Source organism: Canis aureus, chromosome 18, assembly GCF_053574225.1.
Source record: "Canis aureus isolate CA01 chromosome 18, VMU_Caureus_v.1.0, whole genome shotgun sequence".
In the NCBI taxonomy this organism is placed as follows: Eukaryota; Metazoa; Chordata; class Mammalia; order Carnivora; family Canidae; genus Canis; species Canis aureus.
The window spans coordinates 19020653-19042259 of record NC_135628.1 but is presented as its reverse complement, the minus strand read 5'-3'; the positions used below and the strand labels follow the sequence as shown (position 1 = coordinate 19042259).

Below are 21607 nucleotides of genomic sequence, written 5' to 3'. Positions count from 1 at the left end.
AAGGCAAATAGACGTGCATTTAACTCATCCATGAAATCACCAAAATTATACAATTTGCATTTCATAGCTCATACATGCATATGTATTTTGTTCTTACCAGAACAGTTTAAATCCTGCGGGAAATAAACTCAACTTGCTGCTTCTTTTTTTTTTTTTTTTTTTAATTATTATTGGTTTAAGAAAAAGCCTCAAATCAATACAGCTTTTATTGCATCTTTAAAATATCACAAATAAGTCTGAAAAGTCATCTAGCATCTTGTTATTTCTGTAGCTGGACAGATTATATTTTCTTCATTAGCCTGCTGAACTATTCCTTTTTCAGAAACATAGATACCACCCCAAAATTTTCTGATATACTTGTTTTTAACTGTCCTGGCTTTCTGAATCAAAGCAACTGAGTTGGGATACAAGTTCAATGTCATTTCCTTCAAGAACTAACTCCTCTTTCTGGGCTTGAGATACTGAACAAGTAATACCTGGTCTCACCTGAACACTGAGGATGTATTTTTCACCCAAGAAATTTTGGATTTCAACAAGAGAATCGTTCTCCTGAAGAACAATGTTGATGGGGAAGTGAGCACATACCAACCTCATCTTGTAACGGAAGCCCAGGGTAACAGCCTTGATCATGTTCCCCACATGACTACAGATAGTGTGGACAAGAGCCAGTTCTTTTCCAGTTCCCACCATGTGTCAGCTAGTAGCCTCTTCTTTTTCTTTCCAAGGAGACTGAATTCTACATCGATGCGATTGAAGTCCCTCTGGGGCTCTTCAAATAACAGTGGGTCCCTTCGGAGTGATGACATTTTCTGGAATGTTGGCAGTCTGACTGCTGAGAATGGTCTTCATTCTTGTGATAGATGCCGCAAAGAGCTAAACTCCACTTGCTTCGTGATCACGCACCTTCTACCAACACTGTCTGCCTTCAGCTTACTGAGGAATAAGGAGAGAAAAAGAAACTACGGGCTGGCCTATCCTTCCTTTTCCTTCTACATCATCATGTCCAGGACAAGTGATTTCTAACACAGTTAATAGCAACTTGTCAGTGTTCATTTCTTCATTTTGACAAAAGGACCATGGTTTTGTAAGATCTACATGTGAGGTGGAAATGGATGGGAGAGGGCTCTTTCTGCATTATCTTTGCAACTTAGATGAGTATCTAAAATTATCCCCAAATAAAAAGTTTATTAAAAAGAGAAAAACTTTTTTTTTTTTGCATGCATCTTGCCAAGAATTACTAAGTTAAGGGGATCCCTGGGTGGCGCAGCGGTTTGGCGCCTGCCTTTGGCCCAGGGCGTGATCCTGGAGACCCGGGATCGAATCCCACATCAGGCTCCCGGTGCATGGAGCCTGCTTCTCCCTCTGCCTGTGTCTCTGCCTCCCTCTCTCTCTCTCTGTGACTATCCTAAATAAATAAACATTTAAAAAAATTGCTAAGTTAAGAAGAAATTAAGGCATACCAGCAGTATTTATAAAACTTGCCAGGTCAGATTGACCAAGGTGAATTCCCGTACCCTTGTGTAAAAGATTCTGGTTTATGAGGTCTGCAGCAGGATCAGACCCAGGCCCAGAGTTTTCATAATAAGCATTCACCCTGAGGAGTCTTATCAGACAAGTTTGGGAAATATTGCATTGGAGTACAATGGAATTAGGATAGCTTTAAGAATAAGGTAAATTCAAGGCCACATTCCAGCTATGTGACCTTTTATCTTTATTTTATTTAATTTATTTTTTTTGTACCGCATTTTTCACTTAACACCAGATTGGAATCCTACTTGCCAGTTGTGTGGCCTTTGAGGTACTCACTTAACTGCTTAGAAAATTCATAGTGACAGAGTCATACTATAGAACCACTGTGACATTTAAATGAGGTCCCTGTAAAAATCCCTGCACAGAGCTTGGCATGCCTAGGTTTATGTTATAGTTGACCCAAACACCTTATATTCTGATTTTTTTTTTTTCTCCAGAGGAGAACAGAAGAGGTTAGTACACTGTGACCGTAGTTCTTGAACTAGTTACACCCAGACCCATGACCTTTTTTGCAGAATATTATTAAACCCAGAGAATAGGAAATATGACTTCCTCTTTAAGTTTTCCTTCATCTAGAGATTGTGCTTGCTCATTCATTTTCTAACAGATAATGGAGAGATATTTGCCCTTCACTGTGCCAAATGAGGAGAGTCAGCCTGGACGTTTCCGCAGGCTTCTGCCTGAGGGAAGGTCGCCTGATTGCCTGCACAGAAGCCCCAGGCACAGCTGTGGCATGTGAGCAAAACCCTTCTGTGTGTCCTCCTCCCTTCCAACCCAGCCACCCCAGCTCAGGCCCCAGAACAGCTGGGATGTTGGATGAAATCCCTCCCTTGGCAGAGGACAGGAAGCAGTGTGGGTAAAATATGAACACCACTTAGCGTTGTATTTCATGGGAAATAAAGGGACAGTAAACTCCTTTGGCTGCTTTTTGTGTCTTGACATCCTGAAACTGCTGTCTCTTTGGGATGGAGAGAATCACCCTATCACAGGTCCTGAGATAGTATGCCACAAGCTGCTAGTTCCCTTGTCTCTGACAAAATAATACATTACAATGTTATAATCTGTGGGTATATTAGAAAAAAAAATTTCAAGGCACTGAGAAGATGGCCATGTAGCAGGCATTGGCCAAGAGGCTGATTAGATTAAAAGGGAATGGAGGGATGAGGCTTAAGAGGAAGCATGAGGAGAGGACACAGTTGGGAGTTGAGAGTTGGCCAGAGAGCAAATGGAAGGTCATCCTTTATAAAAGGAGTGGATGTCGCTGGTCTGCTTCTCTCAACATCTCTGATGGCAAAACTTACCCTACACCCCCCTCTGGCTTTCCACCTGTCAGTACACATGGCTGAAGATAGTGGCCCTGAACCCCAGAGCGCTACCTTCTCCCAGCTTCGGCACAACCAAACGACTGTCTGACATTCCAGCTCCCAGAGCAAGAATCTGTCTTGCTTTGTGTCCAGCGTGGATCAGGAGTGAGCCAGCCTCATGGGGTCATGTGAGGTAAGCATGACCTGCGTTTGCAGTCCTTCGTGGGGTGGGGGGAGGGAGGAGCAATTCTCCAAGAAAGGGGCTCGGTCTCACAGAGACCCCAAAGGATATTTAGCACAGGTGGAAAATGACTTGCTGCTAATTCAGAGAATTTTTTTTTCTTTCTTTCTTTTTTTTTTTTTAGCACCTTGGTTATCCTCTTCATAGCTGCTCGGTTCGGCAATTTGTTAGTTCTGCATTACACATTTGGATGTTGGAATCTGGAGGAGAAAGGAAACAAAGTTAAGGAAGTTAGTGATTCTGGCTTTAAAATTATCTGCAGAGGCGCACCTGGGTGGCTCAGTGGTTGAGCATCTGCCTTCGGCTCCAGTCATGATCCTGGGGTCCCGGGATCTAGTCCCAAATCGCCCCCCCTCCCCCCAAGGAGCCTGCTTCTCCCTCTGAGTCTCTCTGTGTGTCTCTCATAAATACATAAATACAATATTTTTTCAAAAAATTATCTGCAGAGTCTACAGACACACCCAGACTGCTGTCGGTGTTCTCCCTCCCTCCACGCACTTGACATTCAATTCACATCGGGGAAGAAACACACAAGCCCGATTTGGGGCCCGGAGGAGGGCAAGGGCGCCTGTTCCCCCCAAGCGTGGCCTTCCAGGGCACAACTCTCCGAGGGAAACCGCAAACAGGAGAGGCTATAAACTGTGCACAGAGGAAGAAAGGCAGGGTGGAAAGGTTAGAAATGAAAAAGGATCTGATAGCAGGAAAGCTGGTTCAAATTAATGAGACAATGCGAGCCTTGACATTCTTGATGGATGTCAGCGGTTAAGTGCTAGCTGGACCTTCTGAGATTACAGCCTCCATTCAAACCCCAGCCCCGGTGGCAACCTGAAACCCAAGGCCATGGGCGGCCGCGAGCATCTGTGGGCACAGCCCGGATTAGTGCGGTGGCCTTGGGGGACCCTTCCAGGCGGCTGCTTCCTCCCTGTGTACCAGTTACCCCGAAGCCAGGTGTGCTCCGGGGGCGACGACAATACCAAGTAATTAAGATAAAATGTTCTTGGCTGTGTCTGCGGCATATTCCTTTATGCCAAGAACAAAGAGTGAGTTGATGAACTAATTTTTTTTGGTGGGGAAAGCGGCAGCACCTATTATGAAACGAATGCTTGGGATTCTCGTTTGTTTGTTTTTCAATAGCCCCATTATAATTTCAGTTCAGATACTCCAAAGCTCATGCTCCCTAATTTATTATCGCTGCCGCCGTCCTCTGGGATGCAGTAATTGAATTTCACTGGCGTCATTACCATCTCCACAAACAAGCCAGTGCTCTGAGCTCCATCAGTCAAAGCCTGTTCGGGGCCCCACAGGAGCTGTGCCCAGCGTGGATGTCGCTCTGGGCCCACGAAGGCCGGCGGGTGTCCCTGGCCGGGGACACTGGCTGCTGCTCTGTGCAAAGCGGGCTTCCAGCCGCCAGCTCTGCGGGAGCCAGAGTGGGGGGCACTCGCAAGAGAAGAGAGGAAACTCTGGGACTCGGGGACTCCCAAGACATTGCGACCCACATCACCAGATGGAAACCCTACTGCAGCCAAAAATAGACGAGCTTCTGGGAGATGGGCTCTACATACTTGGTCGAGAACCAGGAAATTCCACAAGGAGATGTTAAAATTCCATCTTTAAAAAAACAAACAAACAACCTCCCCCCTCCCAGATGGACAGCCTACATCCTCTTCTTCGGACATCCCAAACAGGAAAGTAAGATCATAAGTTTAGATGCACGTTAGGGCCACATGGATGCCCGGAGACCATCTGAATCCGGTCTCCTTGTTTTATGCTAGAGGCTCAAAAGGGTAAAATGAATTAATGAATTTTTTTTTTTTTTTGGTAAAATGAATTCTTACCTCGATGTGAGAGTTCATATTTTTTTAGAAATTCACATTCTTCAAAGATTTACCCTCAAATACTTAGGGAAGCAGGGAGGCAGAGAGAAAGGGATACAGTGTGCATACAAATGGGCTCAGGCACGGCTTCCGTGGGGCCCTGGGCAAGTCACTGAACTCTGAGCCTTGATTGCTTTATCTGGAAAGTGGGAATGGTACTACAGGCTTCTGGGTGGACTGAGATAATATGAGCCAGTATCTAACAAAGCACTTGGCAGCTGCCCTTAGCTGAATTTCATCCTACTGTGGTGATTGTCAAGGAAGTAGATAAGGTATTTTTGACCTATTTCATAACAATGAGGAAGCTAAGAGGCTGAAAGAATGGGATGCTTCTGCAGGAGCTGCTCCTTCTCAAAAAGTTCCCACCATATTTGAGAACACAGGGAAGAAGAAAGGCCAGTAAGCACACCCATATTTCTGAAGGCATTAGGCCAAGGACTTGGGGTAATTTTTCTGGGCAGCTAAAATTCTCATACCACTGGGAGTTTGCATAAGCTTTGGGGACTTAGGTCTTCTCTGACCCAGAGACCATATTTCAACTCAGATACTGTCCGTGTCCTCAAACGGATGACTCCTGATAAACAATGAAGGAATCCTACCCCTTCACCCCACAAACTTTGCTTTCTCATGTCTTGATTCTTTGTTAGGAAAAAATTAACTGTTCCCACCGGTTCTTCTCTTGGTTTCATGTTCCTTTACTGTTTCTTTTAATTAATAAGCAGATACCTGGGGGTGGGAGGTGCCTGGATGGTGTCCAACTCTTAGTTTTGTCTCAGGGTCGTGATCTCAGGATCATGAGATTGAGTCCCGAGTCAGGCTCCGCAAGCAGCAGGGAGTCTGCATAAGATTCTCTTCTTCTCCCTCTGCCTCTCCCCTCTGTGCTCGCTCTCTCTCTAAAATAAATAAATAAACCTTAAAAAAAAAGACACTCCCAACTGAATCAATTGATTTCTGAATTCTGTTATGGGCTGAACTGTGCATCCTCCCACTCCATAAATTCAGATGTTGAAGCCCTAATGTCCAAGAACCTTAGAATACCACATTATTTGGAAATAGGGTCGTTGCAGAGATAATTATTGTTAAGGTGGGGTCATCCTGGAGTATACTCCAGTATAACTGGTGTCCTTATACAAGGGGGACATTTGGACACAGACAGGCACACAGGAGAACGTTGCAAGGAGATGAAGGCAGAGTGAACCGATGCGTCTATAAACTAAGGAATGCCAAAGATCTCCAGAAAATGACCAGAAGCTAGGAGAGATGCTTGGAGCTGACTCTCCCTCAGAGTCCTCAGAAGGAACTGTCCAGCCCACACCTTGACCTTGGACTTCTCACCTTCAGAACTGTGAGACACTGGATTGTTATTGGAGCTGATTCATGGTACTTTGTTGCAGCAGCCCCAGCAAACTATAGCCAACGGCAACTACTTCTTTCTGGAAATAAAGCCAGTCTCATCTTATTAGTCTTGTCCCAGGACTGCTGTGGACTGAGCACTTGGCCCCTCTCTCCTACACCCCCCTTCCCACAACAGCTTCCATGGGGCTCTGCTTCACTATCACTTAAGCAGACTTGGTGCTCTCTGTACACTGAGGTCCCAAAGTTTGCCTCTAAACTCCAGTCCAGAAAGCCGTTAGCACCATGCTGGGGTGGGGAATGAGGGGCAGGGGAGGGGCAGACAGCACCAGCACCATCCAAGGTCACATCCCTCACCTCTGGCCTCCCCTAATCAGATGGCAATCATAGCCTGAGAGATGATAACACAGATTGTCTTTGTTTTTCAGCCTTATTCAACTCCCTTATAAGGAAAAACTATGCCCCTTGAAGTCTTGCAGATCAGAGTGGCTATTACAAATGAATCTGAGCTTGCAGATGAGAAACTGATGTCATATTCCCTTGTCAGAAAAAAAATTAAAAGTGGAAAGTGTAAGAAATGAAATATTCTTGCTCTCTCTCTCTCACACACACACATACACACACATCACCTATAAATACAAATTCTTTTCCACTAGATTGTACCTCCTTTTATGGATGTGTATTCACAAGAATAGATATATTGGTTTCTGTCCCCTGGGGTAATGATGATAAATATGCCAAGGTCAGTAGCTTCATCAGCCATTGAGACTGCTCACTCTGGCCCCAGCAGATAATCATTTACCTGGTGGGACTAGTCGCCTGTATTTCAATTCATGCTTCATGGCGTGGCTGAAATGTTTCTTATCTCACAAAAACACTTGTCTTATTGTGTCTTTCTGGTACAGAAATAAATTAATAAATTATTGCCGTGCCTTGGATTTTTCAAAAAGTCTTGGTCATGATTCTGTCGGGGAAGAAGTTACTAAAGGATGGAGAGAAGGTGGAAAGTCACCAGCGTGTGTACAACAATATTCTGTTCCATATCCTAGAAAGTAGAAACTCAGGTTTTGGTAGATCCAAAACATCTGTGATGACAAATTCCTCCTATTGTGACTCCTTTTCTAGTAGGACCAAGACTTAATTAAAAAAAAAATTAGACTAACATTTTTTGAGAACCTACTATGTGAAAGCACTATGCTAGATGATAGGATTACCATCATAAGTAATACATAATGTGGAGGCCGAGAAAAATCAAGGCCATTCCACCTCAAGTTTAGCATTAGCACAAGTACAGCCATCTTAGGCCCCTGTGAATAAGAGCTGAACTTCATAGGAAAAACTGCAGAATGAATCCCATATCAGAAAGACAACAGAACTCAGAATTGCCCTAGGCAGAGAATCCCATATCAGAAAGACAACAGAGCCCATGCCTGTGGTAGAAAGTCCCATATTAGAATGAGAACAGAGCTCAATGCCCTTGAAAGCCCCATATCAGAATGTAAACAGAACTTGAGAAATTCCTCCACCCCTTCTTAAAATCCCCTAGACCAGCCTATAAAAAAACCAACTGTAACCCACTTCGGGGTCCAAGTCCCTGCTCTGCTGTGTTGGGTATACTTGGACCCAAGCTCGAGCTTGCTAATAAACCCTCGTGCGCTTGCATCGGTGTCGGCTCCTTGGTGGTTTCTCGGATTAGCAATCTTGGGCACAACAATAATTCCAGATTTAGTCTCAGCAACATGAAATCTATTACTAATAATAAAAAAAAGAAATCTATAAATAGTACGCAAGGGGAAAAATAAGTTAAAATTCCCAAATGTTCACTTTTTGAGAACTGTATTCCTATAATAAAGATAGAAAAAGTCATATAATACCCCCATCTTATATCAGTTCCCTACTGTTGCTATATAAATGTATATTTGGGTAGAATTATACTATTAAATGACTTGCCCCACTACACAAGTGTGTATCACTATTGTGAACAGTGTCTAGCATGTGTGTCTTGGTGGGAAAAGGTTGAGCAGCTGCCCAGCAGCATTCATCAATAAGTAGGTAGCCAGGGACTCAACTCTATGCTAGCCAGGCCCTGTGGAAACACAAAAAGAAGTATAAGATGCAGGGCGCCTGGGTGGCTCAGTGGTTGAGGGTCTGCCTTTGGCTCAGGGTGTGATCCTGGGGTCCTAGGATCGAGTCCGGCATCACGCTGCCCACAGGGAGCCTGCTTCTCCCTCTGCCTATGTCTCTGCCTCTCTCTGTCTCTCATGAATAAATAAACACAATAAAAAAAAAAGAAAGAAAGAAAGAAAGAAAGAAAGAAAGAAAGAAAGAAAGAAAGAAGGAAGGAAGGAAGGAAGGAAGGAAGGAAGGAAGGAAGGAAGGAAAGAAAGAAAGAAAGAAAGAAAGAAAGAAAGAAAGAAAGAAAGAAAGAAAGAAATACAAGATGGGATTCTTGTCCTTAGGGAACTTACAAACCAGTAGAAAGGACTGACCCCATAACACACAACAGTGACCCATCCATGTCAAGACAGAGTGAAGCATTTGTGTCTATGAGATGGGCTGTATGTCTCTCATTAAATATTTAAGGACAAATGGATTTTGCCCTTGATGTAATACACGGATTGAGAAAAATCAGCCAAAGATAAAGGACAAACTAGAGATGATTTTTTAAGTGTTGTATTGGGGGGACAAAGAAATACTCACAAGAACCATCCCTTGATGTTTTATCAGTTGTCATATGTACACACAAGGCAGCACAGGGTCAGGATGGACAGCGTTGGCTCTGGAGCCAGCCAGTCTGGCTTCAAACCAGACTCAGGATTCTTGGTCAAAGTCCATAACTTCTCTATGGCTCAGTTTCCCTATCTCTCATGGAGGGATAGTAACAGTACCTACCTCAGAGCATTATTATGAGGACTGAAGGAATGAGTGTGAGGAATGCCCTTAAAATAGAGCCTGACACAAAATACATGCTTGTAAGAATCTGTTAAATTATTTTTTTTCTTTATTTATTTATGATAGTCACACACAGAGAGAGAGAGAGGCAGAGACACAGGCAGAGGGAGAAGCAGGCTCCATGTACCGGGAGCCCGACGTGGGATTCGATCCTGGGTCTCCAGGATCGCGCCCTGGGCCAAAGGCAGGCGCCAAACCACTGCGCCACCCAGGGATCCCCGAATCTGTTAAATTAAATGCATTAAATACTTTGTATCCTCAAATAGTTAATACTTGAATCTTACATGCTCACTTTATGTAATAGTCCACTTTAAGTCTTCACATAAATGAAATAATACATACATAAAGCCAAGATTAAAGTCTCAAATACAGCATCTCCTTCCTGTCCATTGTTTCATGGTGTCAGTCAATAATACTTTTGATGTAGGCAATATGAAAATTAACTATTTTTATTTTCTGTGTGACAGTGTGCTATATTTTGTCTAGCTAAAATTTTGAGATCTCAGGAGCCTGGGTGGCTCAGTCGGTTAAGTGTCTGCCTTTGGTTCAGGTCATGATCCCGGAGTCCTGGGATCAAGCCCCACATCAGGCTCCCTGCTCAGCTGTGAGTCTGCTTCTCCCTCTCCCTCTGCCTGCCGCTCCCCCTGCTTGTGCTCATGCAGTCTCTGACAAATAAATAAATAAATAAAATCTTATAAAAAATAAAATGATAAATAAAATTTTGAGATCTGGTGATTATTATACAGTACTGGGTTTGCATAATCCTTGCCAGGAAAGAGGCATCATCACAAAACACAAATCCTAGTGTCAAGCATTGCTTGTGCTGCTCCTCTTCCAATTTGACTTCAGACTGAGCATTTGTTTACAGTTCAATGTGTACAATAGAAAGTCATTGCCTTTTATAAGATAAGGTTCCTTTGTAAACAAACGCAGTACAAAGATGTGTCTAATTGGGAATTCCTGATACCATGATTGGTGATGTTCTCAAGCCAATGTGAAGACCCCCAAACATAGAGCTTTGAAAAGTACTCCATTCTGTACTCTCCTCTCTTGAACTCTTTCAGACATCTAAATGTAACCCAATTCATGGAGCTATTCATTACAAAAGGAGTCTCACACTGATTTTATTCAGAAAAGGGTCCCTATTTTTTACACCATGTTGGAGAGGAAAAAGTTAAGTAAAAAGAAAATTTATCACTAGGTGTTAATTTGCATATATATTAGCATAAACTCTTACACAAATTTAACTTAAGAACATCTGTCTATGTGTGCAAAATCTCCAAAAACAGTTCGTTGAATCAAGAAAACTTCTTACTTACTATGCATAACAAATGCTTCTGAAAATAAATAATTCTAAAAATTAAGGTTAAACATACTATTTGACATATAGATGTATTTGTGACTTAACAAAACTTGCAAAGCAAATAAAGCACACAAAAGAAATCACCTATTGTTTAAAGATAAAGCAATCAATAAAACCAGACTCAGAGATGACCAAGATGTTGAAATTATTAGAAAGGGGCTCTAATTCAATTTAAATTAATATATTAAAAGATGTAATGGAAAGCTACAGAACATGGATGAACAGATGCAGAATTTCAACAGAAAGCTATACATGTTTTTAAAAAGAATCAAAAGAAATGCTAAAAAAAAAAACATATCAGAGATGAAGAATTCCTTAAAAGGCTAATTAGCAGATGGAACCAGTTGGAAAAAGACGAGTAATTATAAAGATAGGTCAATAGAAGCCATCCAAGCTGAATTACAAAGATTTTTAAAATGTCAAAGAAAAAGAACTATGGAATACCCAAGAGCTGTGTGGGAGATATCAAATGGTCTAACATACACATAATTAGCTTTTTATTATTAAAAACCCGTACTTAAAAAAAAGAAAAAGAAAATCAAAGGAAATGGAAAGAGAGCATAACAACATGACAACTAAGTGCAATGCATGATTCTACATTGAATCAGGGGGAGAATAGCTTTTGAAAGGGTATTATTGGGACAGTTGCTATATTTTAAATATGGATTATGGATTAGAGAATAGCATTTTATTGGTGTCAATTTTTTTCTCGATAACCATACTATGGTTATTTAAGAGAATGTCCTTGTTCTTAGGAAATACAACTGAAATATTTAAGGGTAAAGAAACACGATACATGCAGTTTACTCTCAAGTAGTTGAGAGAGAAAATAATAAAGCAAATGGAGCAAAATATTCACGATTAGTAGAGCTGGTTAAAGTGTATACAGAAATTTTCTGAAATAGTCTTGCAACCGTTTTTAAGTTGAAAATTGTTATTTTATTACCTATTTTTATTTATTTGACAGAGAGAGAGAGAGAGAGAGAGAGAGAGTGCATGCACAAGCAGGGAGAGGAGCAGAGGGAGAGGGAGAAGCAGGTTCCCCGCTGAGCAGGGAGCCTGACTTCAGCTGGATCCAGGATCAAGACCTGAGCTGAAGTCAGATGCTCAACTAGCTCAGCCACCCAGGTGCCCCTATGTTATTTTTTAAAAATATTTGTTATCTCGTTTTGGGTTTCTTTCCTTTTGTTCTATCATGACAATGTACTCTTTAATCTCCATCCCCTATTTCGCCCATCCCCCCCACTAGTAACCAGTTTGTTCTCTATAGTTAAGAGTCTGTCTCTTGGTTTGTCTCTCTCTCTTTTCTTTCCCTTGCTCATTTGTCTTGTTTCTTAAATTCCACATATGAGTAAAATCATACGATATTTGTCTCTTTCTCACTGACTTGTTTTGCTCAGCATAATACTCTCTAGCTCCCTCCATGTCACAAATGGCAAGATGTCATTCCTTTTTATGGCTTGATAATATTCCATTGTATCTATATACCACTTCTTTGTCCTTCACCTATTGATGGAAATTTGGGCTGCTTCCATAATTTAGCTATTATATATAATGCTGCAATAAACATAGGGGTGCATGTATCCCTTGGAATTAGGGGTTTTGTATTTTTTGGGTAAACACCCAGTGGTGTGATGACTGGATCATAGCGTAGTTTTATTTTTAGTTTTAGTTTTTGAGGAACCTCCATACTGTTTTCCACAGTGGCTATACCAGTTTGCATTTCCACCAACAGTGCAAGAAGGTTCCTTTTTCTCTACATCCTAGCCAACACATTGTTTCTTTGTTTTTAATTTTAGCCATTCTGGCCAGTGTGAGGTGATATATAGGTCATTGTGGTTTTGCTTTGCGTATGTCTGATGATGACTGATGTTGGGTATCTCCTCATGTGTCTGTTGGCCTTATATGACATTAGAAGTTTTGTTTAAAGAACCAAACAAGAAAGAGAGAAAATAATAATGAGTGATACCAGCAAGATATAAGGAAGAACAGCCTAAGTAGAATCAAGCACAAGGTAAAAACAAACAAAAAGCTGTGTGTGCATGGTTTCAGCAATCAAAATAAAAATAGGAAAAGTATATGACCCAACAAGGTGTGTAAAGGCAGCAAGAGTACATAAATAAGAACTTCCAAGAAGCAAACTGTCTTCTCAGAGGAAGCCATGTTTTCCTTTGGCACAAAGAAGAATGCCACAGAGTTGGAGAGTCTTTCACAGTTAAGGGGAAACAGAATGGGGGGGGCAGGGGGGTCAGGTTTATACTTAGCCCAGGATTATACTCAGTCTAGGGATAATACTTAGCCATTTCTTCTCTGTGGAGCCCTTCCTGAGAAACCAGGAGTAGTGACTGGGCAGAGGTAAGACACCTACATGGCTATCTTTTCAATGTGTAAGTATACCCAAAGAAGAAATAGAGATGGTGCACATATAGCAAGGGAACAAAAACCACTCTGAATAGCTAGAAAATATTCAACTAGAATTGTTGAAAAGAAAAAAATTTCCCACCACCTTCCCCTTTCACACAGGGCCAGAGCCCCCTTCGCCAACAATACAACTAGGTGTGGTTATTCATTGAAAAGACAAAAGACTGGCCAAGGCTTGAAGTGAATAATTAATTTATGGCTTTGATAAAACAGGTGGGGTCACAGGAGGAGGATCTGGGCAGATAAAAAGCACAGTTGATCATCATTTTTTGCAGATTATGTATTTGTGAACTCTCCTACTCACCAACATTTATGTGTAAGCCCAGAATCAATACCCTGCAGTACATTCCTGGCCGTTCCAGGACACATGCAGAGCCGTGGGGAGTTTGAGTTACCCATGCATGCTCCTAGCTGAGGCTGAAGGAGGCCATGTGTCACCTTCTTGTTTCAGCTCTCCTCTATAAACAAGTGTCCCTCTCATAGACTGTTTAGTGCCACATTTCTTACAGTTTCTTGCTTTTTTTGTTGGTGATTTGCTATTTTAAGGAGCCCCCAAACTCTAATGCCGAAGCGCCGTCTACAGTTCCTCAGTGAAGGATGGCAATGATGTGTTGTAGAAAGAAAGCTGGTGTGTAAGGTAAACTTCATTCAGGCATGAGTTATAGGTCTGTTGGCTATGAGTTCAGTGCTAATGAATCAACAGTATCTATTAAATAAGGTGTCTTTAAACAGAAACACTCATAAAATAAAGGTTATGTATTGATCAGTTGATGGAAATGTGACCAGATGCTTGCGGACACCCAAACCTGAATTTCTCCTCAGAGCAATGGTTCAGTATTTGTTCGTTCAGTGTTTTCTGTGATCTTCTACAGCATAAGTGTGAATAAGAATTGATTAATAGAAACACATTCAACTCTCAATGGTAGCTGGTGTTGAGGACAGAGTAGGGAGAAAGAGCTAACAGTCTGAAGCTTTGGTCAGTTTGAAAAAAAAGTTATGGGTGAGAGCCAAGAGATGCTGTTGCTTGAAATCCTGGTACATGACAATTTATTTATGTCTCGCATCTGATGCCATTTCAGAGTCCGATTATAAGCCACATTTCTGTGTCAATAAGGAATCACACACCACTTGTAGCTTAAAATCTCTCAAATGGTTGTAATGACATTTTTGGGTTTTCTGTCCCAAGATAAAGCAACCAGATAGCAGGAAGCTACATTTCCCCCTAATTATTTCAGTGATCAATGTAAATATAATCTCCAAATACCTTAGTCTCCCATATAAAATGAAAAGTATATTGTTTGCCACATGATTGAGAAGGATGAAGTGACCTGAAATACCTTAGGGGGGAAAAAATCATTTGTTCATACAAAGTATCCCTTTAAGAAAACTAGAAAACTAAGTCAAAGGACACTTGGGGATGCTATCACAAAGTGAAAGGGAAGCAACAGCATTTATACATCCTTAGTTCCAATCTAAAAGATGAATGAGCTTATGCCAAGAGTTTAATAAATGTAGAAAAATTTGCTCAAATACTAGTATATTCATTTTTTCTTTTTTAAAAATAATGGAAGAGGAAAACATAATAAAATAGTGGGAAGGTATTTCAAGAGCTATGCTTCCACATTACACAGGAGCCTCAACTAACCAGAACAAAGGGAGGGGGGTCACTGAATCTCATTATCTTGAATTTTCTGATTGGTTAGGGCGTAAGCAGAAATGCCTTGTCCGTGACATTTCTAAAAAGTCTCCTACCATTTGTTGCCCTGTGCACAAAATACTGCTACTAATAACACATCTAATATGTATTGAACATCTGCCTTGGAACTGGTGCTGTCAAATGCTTTTTCACTCATTTATTCCTCAAAATGGCCCTCCACAGTCAGGACTCGGGATTCCCATTTTAATGCGGAAACTGAGGCACAAAGAGGTCAGGTTAACAGAGCGAATGCAATCCCTGAGGACTGAAATACTTTCATCGCTTCCTTAAAATCATACTGAACTTTAGCAAATGCTATCATTCTCTGGGATGGCAAAGGTATAACACTGGGTAGAAATCTGTTTTAACCCTGGGTCATGGTCTTGATTTTTAATAAATTTTTGGCATGAGAATGCTTCACTGGCACTTATTTCCAAGTCTTAGAAGCAGATTGGGGAGTGGTTAAGCACAAACACCAGGTAATCCAGTGTCTATTTTGATGGTTTCTTAATATAGAGTAGCTGCCCACATTGCTATACCTCTGGTGAAAACTAGGTTTTTGCAAATTAGTGAAGGTGCTCTGATCACATGCCAGGTATTACCGGGCAGCATGGCGCAATGATCTGTCTTAGGAAATCAGTAACAATCCTACAGGTTGAGCTGAGGATCTGACCACATTCCAGACTGCTTCAATGGCGCTTTAACTGAACACTCCTACTTCATTCAAAGTTTATTCTTTCTTTCTTTAGGAATCTTATCTTTTCATAAACTTTGTAATGGCAAAAATGACCTCCAGTCCAAGATAGCTCTTTCTTATTATTGACCATGAGAGTCAGAAGTCCTGATTCTTTTAAACAGCTGATGTTGGCTGAGACCCAATCATCTCGCTGTCACTGGTATTTTAACAGCATTTTCTTATCATGGCTCACCATCTGCCTTTAGAGTCATCTCATTGTTTGTTTGGGCATAAACTCTCCTAACTATTTCTGAAAAATAAAGTCCATACTCTCCCATAGAGATGCAATTAAAAACCACTGCAAGAGGACAGACAGGTTTCAAGCTTATGTTTCATTGTCATCAATGAAAACTGTTGTAGAAAAGCACAGCATATCATTATGTGAGTGTATAAGACATTTGGAAACTCCAACAATAAAACATCTCTAGTAGTAAGTGGGTTTATTGACATAACTGAACATAACAATGTATAACATTTATTCATTTCCCACCAAAGGACTTTCCAGTCAAAGTGTTTTTACATAGATTTTGCTGGGTATTTTTTTTTTTTTCTTTCCGTGAAGTATTTTCAGTGATGTTCTGCGGTTGAAAAGGGTGGGTGGTGGGGAGAATCAGAGGTTTTTTTTTTCCCAGACTTTCGATGGGGCTCAATATTACACCGCTGTGCAAAAGGAACAGCTAAAAGATGCCATTGCTCTACACATGAACAAAACCAGGAGCACAAGAGGGGTAAGTAAATAACCTAAGGTTGCAAATAAGAATGAGCTGCGACCCCTGTCCCATGTACTAAGATGCTCGGGATCTGACACAAGCCCTGGCAGCAAACTTAGAATGACAGCCTATTTCCTGCGGTTTATTAAGTTTTGGCCCTACAGATAAGACTGCCAGAGAAGCAGCTGTACTGTAAGTGGTCTGGACATTTATTCATCTGAACATAAACACAGATCCGTTCGTTTAGAGCCCTGGGTCCCTGCTCAGCTGCTGGGGCAAAGGCAGGCTCGGCTCAACGGAGGCCAAACATAAAAGGAGTGCACTGGGGTTGAAGGACCCCCAGACTACGATAGATTCCCTGAGTCATCAGGACCCTCAGGGGCTTAAGGCCTGAAACAGAAGATTCACTGTTAGCCTTTGCACCATAGCAGTAGCCTCCATGGCACCCCACTGCCAATAAATCCATAACCACGGTGAAATATAACCGTGCAGATCTTCCCTGTGACTGCTTCTCTTAGACCACACACAAGATTATTAATGTAAACCAAAGCACTACACTTAGTGATAAACATGTACTTCATAAATATCAGGGGACCAAAGAGTCCCAAATAGTTGAAAACCACTGAGCAAATAAAGGAGCCTAATCCTAAATCTAAAACAAAAACATTTAAAGGAAATACTGCAATTATTAACTAAAAGATAAGATTTAGTAACATGGTAAAACACTGCATAGTGGGGGGATTAACTTGCAAAATATATAATTATTTCACAGTGAGGTTTAAGTATGCCTAACAATCTTCTGGTTTTAGTAGAAACAAACAACCGCTGATGTACACTTTTCACATTTTTTCCCCATAATTTCCTCCCTTGTTTCATATAGAGTAACAACACATTAATGTGATTGAACATTACACTGTCAATTGACTATCACCTTTTGCTTCCCTGCCTTTATCACTTAACTGTGCAACTCAAGAGAAGCAGGGCACAATCAACCGCATATCACTGATAAAAACATGAGAAGTACCGCATCGCATTTATTCCAACCTGGACACAGTGTCAGAGATGCGGTTAGGCCAACCGGGAGGCCGCTGTTCCCTACATGGTCATCTGTTGTGCACACCGTACATTCTTTTATCAAGTCTGGCACTGAAATTTCCTTTTCCACACATGGGCTTAGAAAAATAAAATTAAAAAGCCACAGGAGCAACCCTGACAGAGAAGTCTGGCACGCAGCCTTCTCCTGAGAAAGTAGGTAATCTCAGTTAACCCCAAGGTCGGCAAATGTTCTTGTGGTGTTAATGTTAAAAAAAAAAAAAAAAATACTAGTTGAACTGCTCAGCTCAACTAAAATAGTCCTTGAGTTTATGGTCAGTTTGTTAAACGTCAGAGCTCTTCACATTGTTGAAAACCAAACCAAACCAAACCAAAACAGCGTCTCTAATTATTTAAACATTAAATTATCCTGAATGTTCTATTAACCAACATGAAAGAGTTCCTTGGCGAGCGTGTTAAACTTTACCACCTGTTTACAGCCTCCACCTTCTTGGCAGAGACCACCAGACCAGTGCCTCCTTTGTAACACTAATAAGTTCCTTTTCCCTTAAATAGGACAAAACTCTTCTATTTCACACTGAACAAACAAACAAACAGAACAAAAAAAAAAAAACAATGCATGCACCCAAATCTCTTTCTGGCCATACCGGGGAGGGCAAAAGCACCCTTTTCTACCTGGCCATACGGGGCCAGGTTCTTGCACTGCAAAGCCACAAAAGCCATATCCAAGGTCTCCATGCAGAAGAAGGCTTCCCGCCTCTGGCCTGTACCATCCGTTTGTCCCCTACTCTTGGCCTTGACCGCCAAGTACCACCCATGCACTTCACGAGTGAGTACTGGAAATTGGGGGAGGGGGTGCCAAACCGGCTTCCCCTTGGGCCTCTCCGGCAAGTGCACAAGAGGAGAAGCTCTGATAAAATGAGATCTTCCCCTGAGGTCGGCTGAGGGGCTCCCCGGGCAATGAGAGGGTCTGCACACTGCACCCCCCTTCCCCCCGCCCCCCACCCCCTGCAGTCTCTGGAGCTAGTCCGCAAATCGCTGCAGAAGATGGTCCTCCCGCCTCAAGCTGCCCCCCGTGCCGCCGCCGCCGCTGTCCATGAAGCGGTCGCAGGGGAACTCGATGAGGTCGGCCTCGCTGAGCGCACACACGGTGGCGCGCGGCCGGTGCGACTGGAACCCGGAGAAGTCCGCAGACACGCCGGTGCCCATGGAGCGCAGCGGCCGTCGGGTGGAGTACATGTGCCTGACGTGCACCGGCGCGCCCGCCTTGCGCCTCGCCCGCAGCTTCCTGCGCAGCCAGCGCGACGCCCAGGCCGCCAGCGCCAGGAGCACCAGCAGCGCGTTGACCGCCAGCAAGACCAAGGTCAGCAGCTGGTAGTCCACGCTGCCCCGGGCCCCGGGCTCCGGCAGGGTGACCAGCCCGGCGCAGTGGTCGCGGGGCGCCACCGGGCAGACGCGGCCGCCGAGGACGCCCTCCACGCACACCAGGTAGGGGGTGTCCCCGCGCAGCTCGCGCAGCGTGGCCGAGTCGCTGCGCTCGGGCAGGTAGACGAAGCGGTGGAACTTGGGCTGCTGCCCAAAGCGGTCGAACAGCAGGCGGAAGCGCGCGCCGCCCAGCGGCGGGGGGCTGCGGTGCTGGCGCACGGCCCAGCGCACCGACGCGCTGTCGGCGCCCACCGCCTCCACCGTCAGGTTGCACAGGATGAACTTGTTGAAGTCGCACGGGTCGGACACCAGCGGCGGCGGCGGCGGCGGCCCGGCCCCGCCGTCGGACGGGGCGGCGCTCTCCCGGGGCTGCGCGGCCAGGCGCTGCTTCGCCGCGCGCTGCCAGGGGTCGCCCGCGGGCGGTGGCCCAGAGGCGGGCGCGGCCGTCGGGCTGGGCTCCGCGCGGGCGGCCTCGGCGGGAGTCGGCGGGCCCCGCTCGGGCTTCTGGAGCAGGTCCAGGGGCTGGGGCGCGGGGCCCGCGGCGGCGGCGGCGGCGGCGGAGGGGTCCGGCGGCTGGAGGCCCGGGCCCCGGCGGCTCAGCCTCAGAGCGCTGCGGTTGCCCGGGAGCTCCCCGGCGGCCCCGTCCCAGGCCCCCCCGGGCAGAAACCGCCCGCGCTGCTGCGGCTGCGGCTGCGGCTGCGGCTGCCGCGGCAGCACCTCCGAGAGGCCGCCTGCAGGGGGCGCCGCCGCCTCCCCGGTGGTGGTGGGCAAGGGCCTCCCCCGGCCTTCGGCGGTCGGGGAAACTGAGGGCGAGGGATCTGCGCAAGACCCGTTCTGCAGCTGCTGGTCATCCAGGTAATCCAGGTACTTGCCCCGCAGGGCCGGGGGGTGGCGACACTGCACGAAGACGGTGAGGAGGCGGCCTTGAGAATGCCAGTCGCCCATCCAGCGCTTCAGGCCGCGCAGACGGCAGTCGCAGGTCCAGCCATTGCCGTCTAGATCCAGCCGGTAGAGGGCCGGGCTGGCGGCGAAGATGTCCCCCGAGAGGGCGCTGAGCGCGTTGTCGCGCAGGCTGAGCTCGCGCAGCCGGCCCAGGTGGCCAAAGATAGCGGGGTGCAGGGCGGACAGCGCGTTCCCGCTAAGGTCCAGCGCCTCCAGGCTGTGCAGGGGCTCCAGCAGCGCCACGGGCAGCTGGCTCAGCCGATTCCCCTCCAGGCGCAGCTCGCGCAGGGCCTCCAAGCCCCAAAAGGCCTCCGGCGCCAGGTGTGTGAGCTGGTTGCCCCTGAGTGACAGTAGGCCCAGCCGCGGCAGGTGCTGGAAGACGCGCGGCCCCAGGTGCTGCAGGCTGTTGGCCGAGAGGATGAGCGTGGAGAGGGAGCGCAGCGGTGCGAAGGTGGCTGCGTGGCGTAAGGAGGGCTGCAGCTCGTTGGCGGAGAGGTTGAGGAAGCGCAGTTTGCCCAGCTGGGCGAAGGCGTTCTTGCCCAGAAAGCGGATCCGGTTGGACTCCAGGTGTAGGTAGAGCAAGTTGCCCAGGGGGGCAAAGGCCGCGTCCGGCAGCGCCCCCAGGGCGTTCCCGTCCAGCCGCAGCTTGACCAGACTCTCCAGGCCCTCGAAGGAGCCGCGGCTTAGGCGGCCGATCTCGTTCCCGTTGGCGTAGAGGATGCGCAGCTTGCGCAGCGGGGCCAGCGTGCCCGGGACGAGCGCCTGCAGGAGGTTGTTGCCCAGGTACAGCTCCTCCAGCCGGGAGAGCTTCTCAAAGGTCTTGGGGTGCAGGGAACGGATCTGGTTGTACTGCAGGTCCAGCCGTCTGAGCTGCCCCAGACGGTGGAAGTCGAAGGCCGTGATGTTGGTTATGAAGTTGCCGCCGAGGCTGTAGGTGAGCACGTCCTGGGGGCTCGGCAGCGAGCTGGTCTTGGGCACGGCGCGGAGCCCCCTGTTGGTGCACAGGAGGTGCTGGGGGTGCTGGCAGTCGCAGCGCTCGGGGCACACCGGCTGGGCCCGCGGCGGGAGCGCGAGGCAGCCGCACACCACGAGTAGGAAGCGCACCGCGCGGGCAGCCCCCATCGCCGCCCGCCCTGCGTGCTTCGGCCGAAGCGTCCTCTTGGCCCGCCTGCGCCGTGTCTCCTCTGCATTCCCCTTGGCCTGGCCAGAGCCGCCGAATGGCCTCTTTCGGACTCCGCAGCGCGGTCCAGCCCCTCCTCCGCCCTTTGTCCGGTGGCTGGCCCGGGTCTCCGCAGGCGGGCTTCGCCCGGCCAAGTCAGGCGGCTCGGGGCGCTCCGGGAGCTCCGGGTGCTACTTGTTGCATTTCTGCACAAAACTGTTCCTCCGGCTGTGCGTCGGGGGGGCGGAGGGGGCGAGCCAGACCTGAGCTTTTTGTTTGCAGCTTGAGTCCGGAGAGCTGGATTCCCTGGCACGGATTCTCCCCGCCGAGCGGATTCCCCAGCTGCAGGCGGGAGCCCTTCCAAGAGCTCCTCGGGGCGCGGCTTGGCTGCGGCGCCCCGGCGGCTCGGCCCCCGCAGCCCGCAGCCCGCGCCTCCCGGTCCCCGGACCCCGGACCCCGGTCCCGGTCCCGGTCCCGGAGCGCGGCCTCGGTGCAACAGCCGGAGGGAGGAGCCGGGGGTGCGCAGGCTGCGTCCGGAAGGGACCCAAGTCGGCGAGTGGCGGGCAAACCGGGCGGAAATTCGTTCTTCCCACACTCTGCCCCCCGGGGATGCAGGCGGAGAAAGAGGAGACGGCGGAGGGAGGACAGACCCCGACTGGGGGAGGAGGAAACGCTAAGTGGCTCCGCGTCTGGTCAGCCCGAGCCCGGGACGCCGAGTGAGAAAAGTACGGATTAGAAACAGCTGTACGGGTCGGCCCTCTCCGCCGGGCTGGGGGCGGGGGTGGATTACCGGGCTAGCAAACGGAATTTGCAGACAGAGACCTTTTTTTTTTTTTTTTTTTTTAATT

The 21607-nt window shown here is 46.4% G+C and overlaps 2 protein-coding genes and 1 pseudogene across 6 annotated transcripts in view; 1 reads left to right on the top strand and 2 right to left on the bottom strand.

The window, feature by feature from the left end:
• Positions 1–248: 248 nt before the first annotated feature.
• On the bottom strand, positions 249–849 carry LOC144288471 (large ribosomal subunit protein uL6 pseudogene; annotated as a pseudogene).
• Positions 850–15893: 15044 nt separating this feature from the next.
• Positions 15894–21495, bottom strand: TRIL (TLR4 interactor with leucine rich repeats). The gene has a single exon (XM_077856407.1). The coding sequence runs from the start codon at positions 20720–20722 to the stop codon at positions 18257–18259; it is 2466 nt and encodes an 821-aa protein (XP_077712533.1). The 5' UTR covers positions 20723–21495; the 3' UTR covers positions 15894–18256.
• Positions 19232–21607, top strand: part of LOC144288674 (uncharacterized) — a 27903-nt gene continuing 25527 nt past the window's right edge. For 3 of the 5 annotated variants that reach the window (XR_013356642.1, XR_013356641.1, XR_013356643.1), the window contains exon 1: positions 19232–21484. The gene's annotated coding sequence lies outside the window, so the exon portion shown is untranslated. The remainder of the gene's footprint in view (positions 21485–21607) is intronic. The other 2 variants (XR_013356640.1, XM_077856408.1) reach the window with 2 other exon arrangements.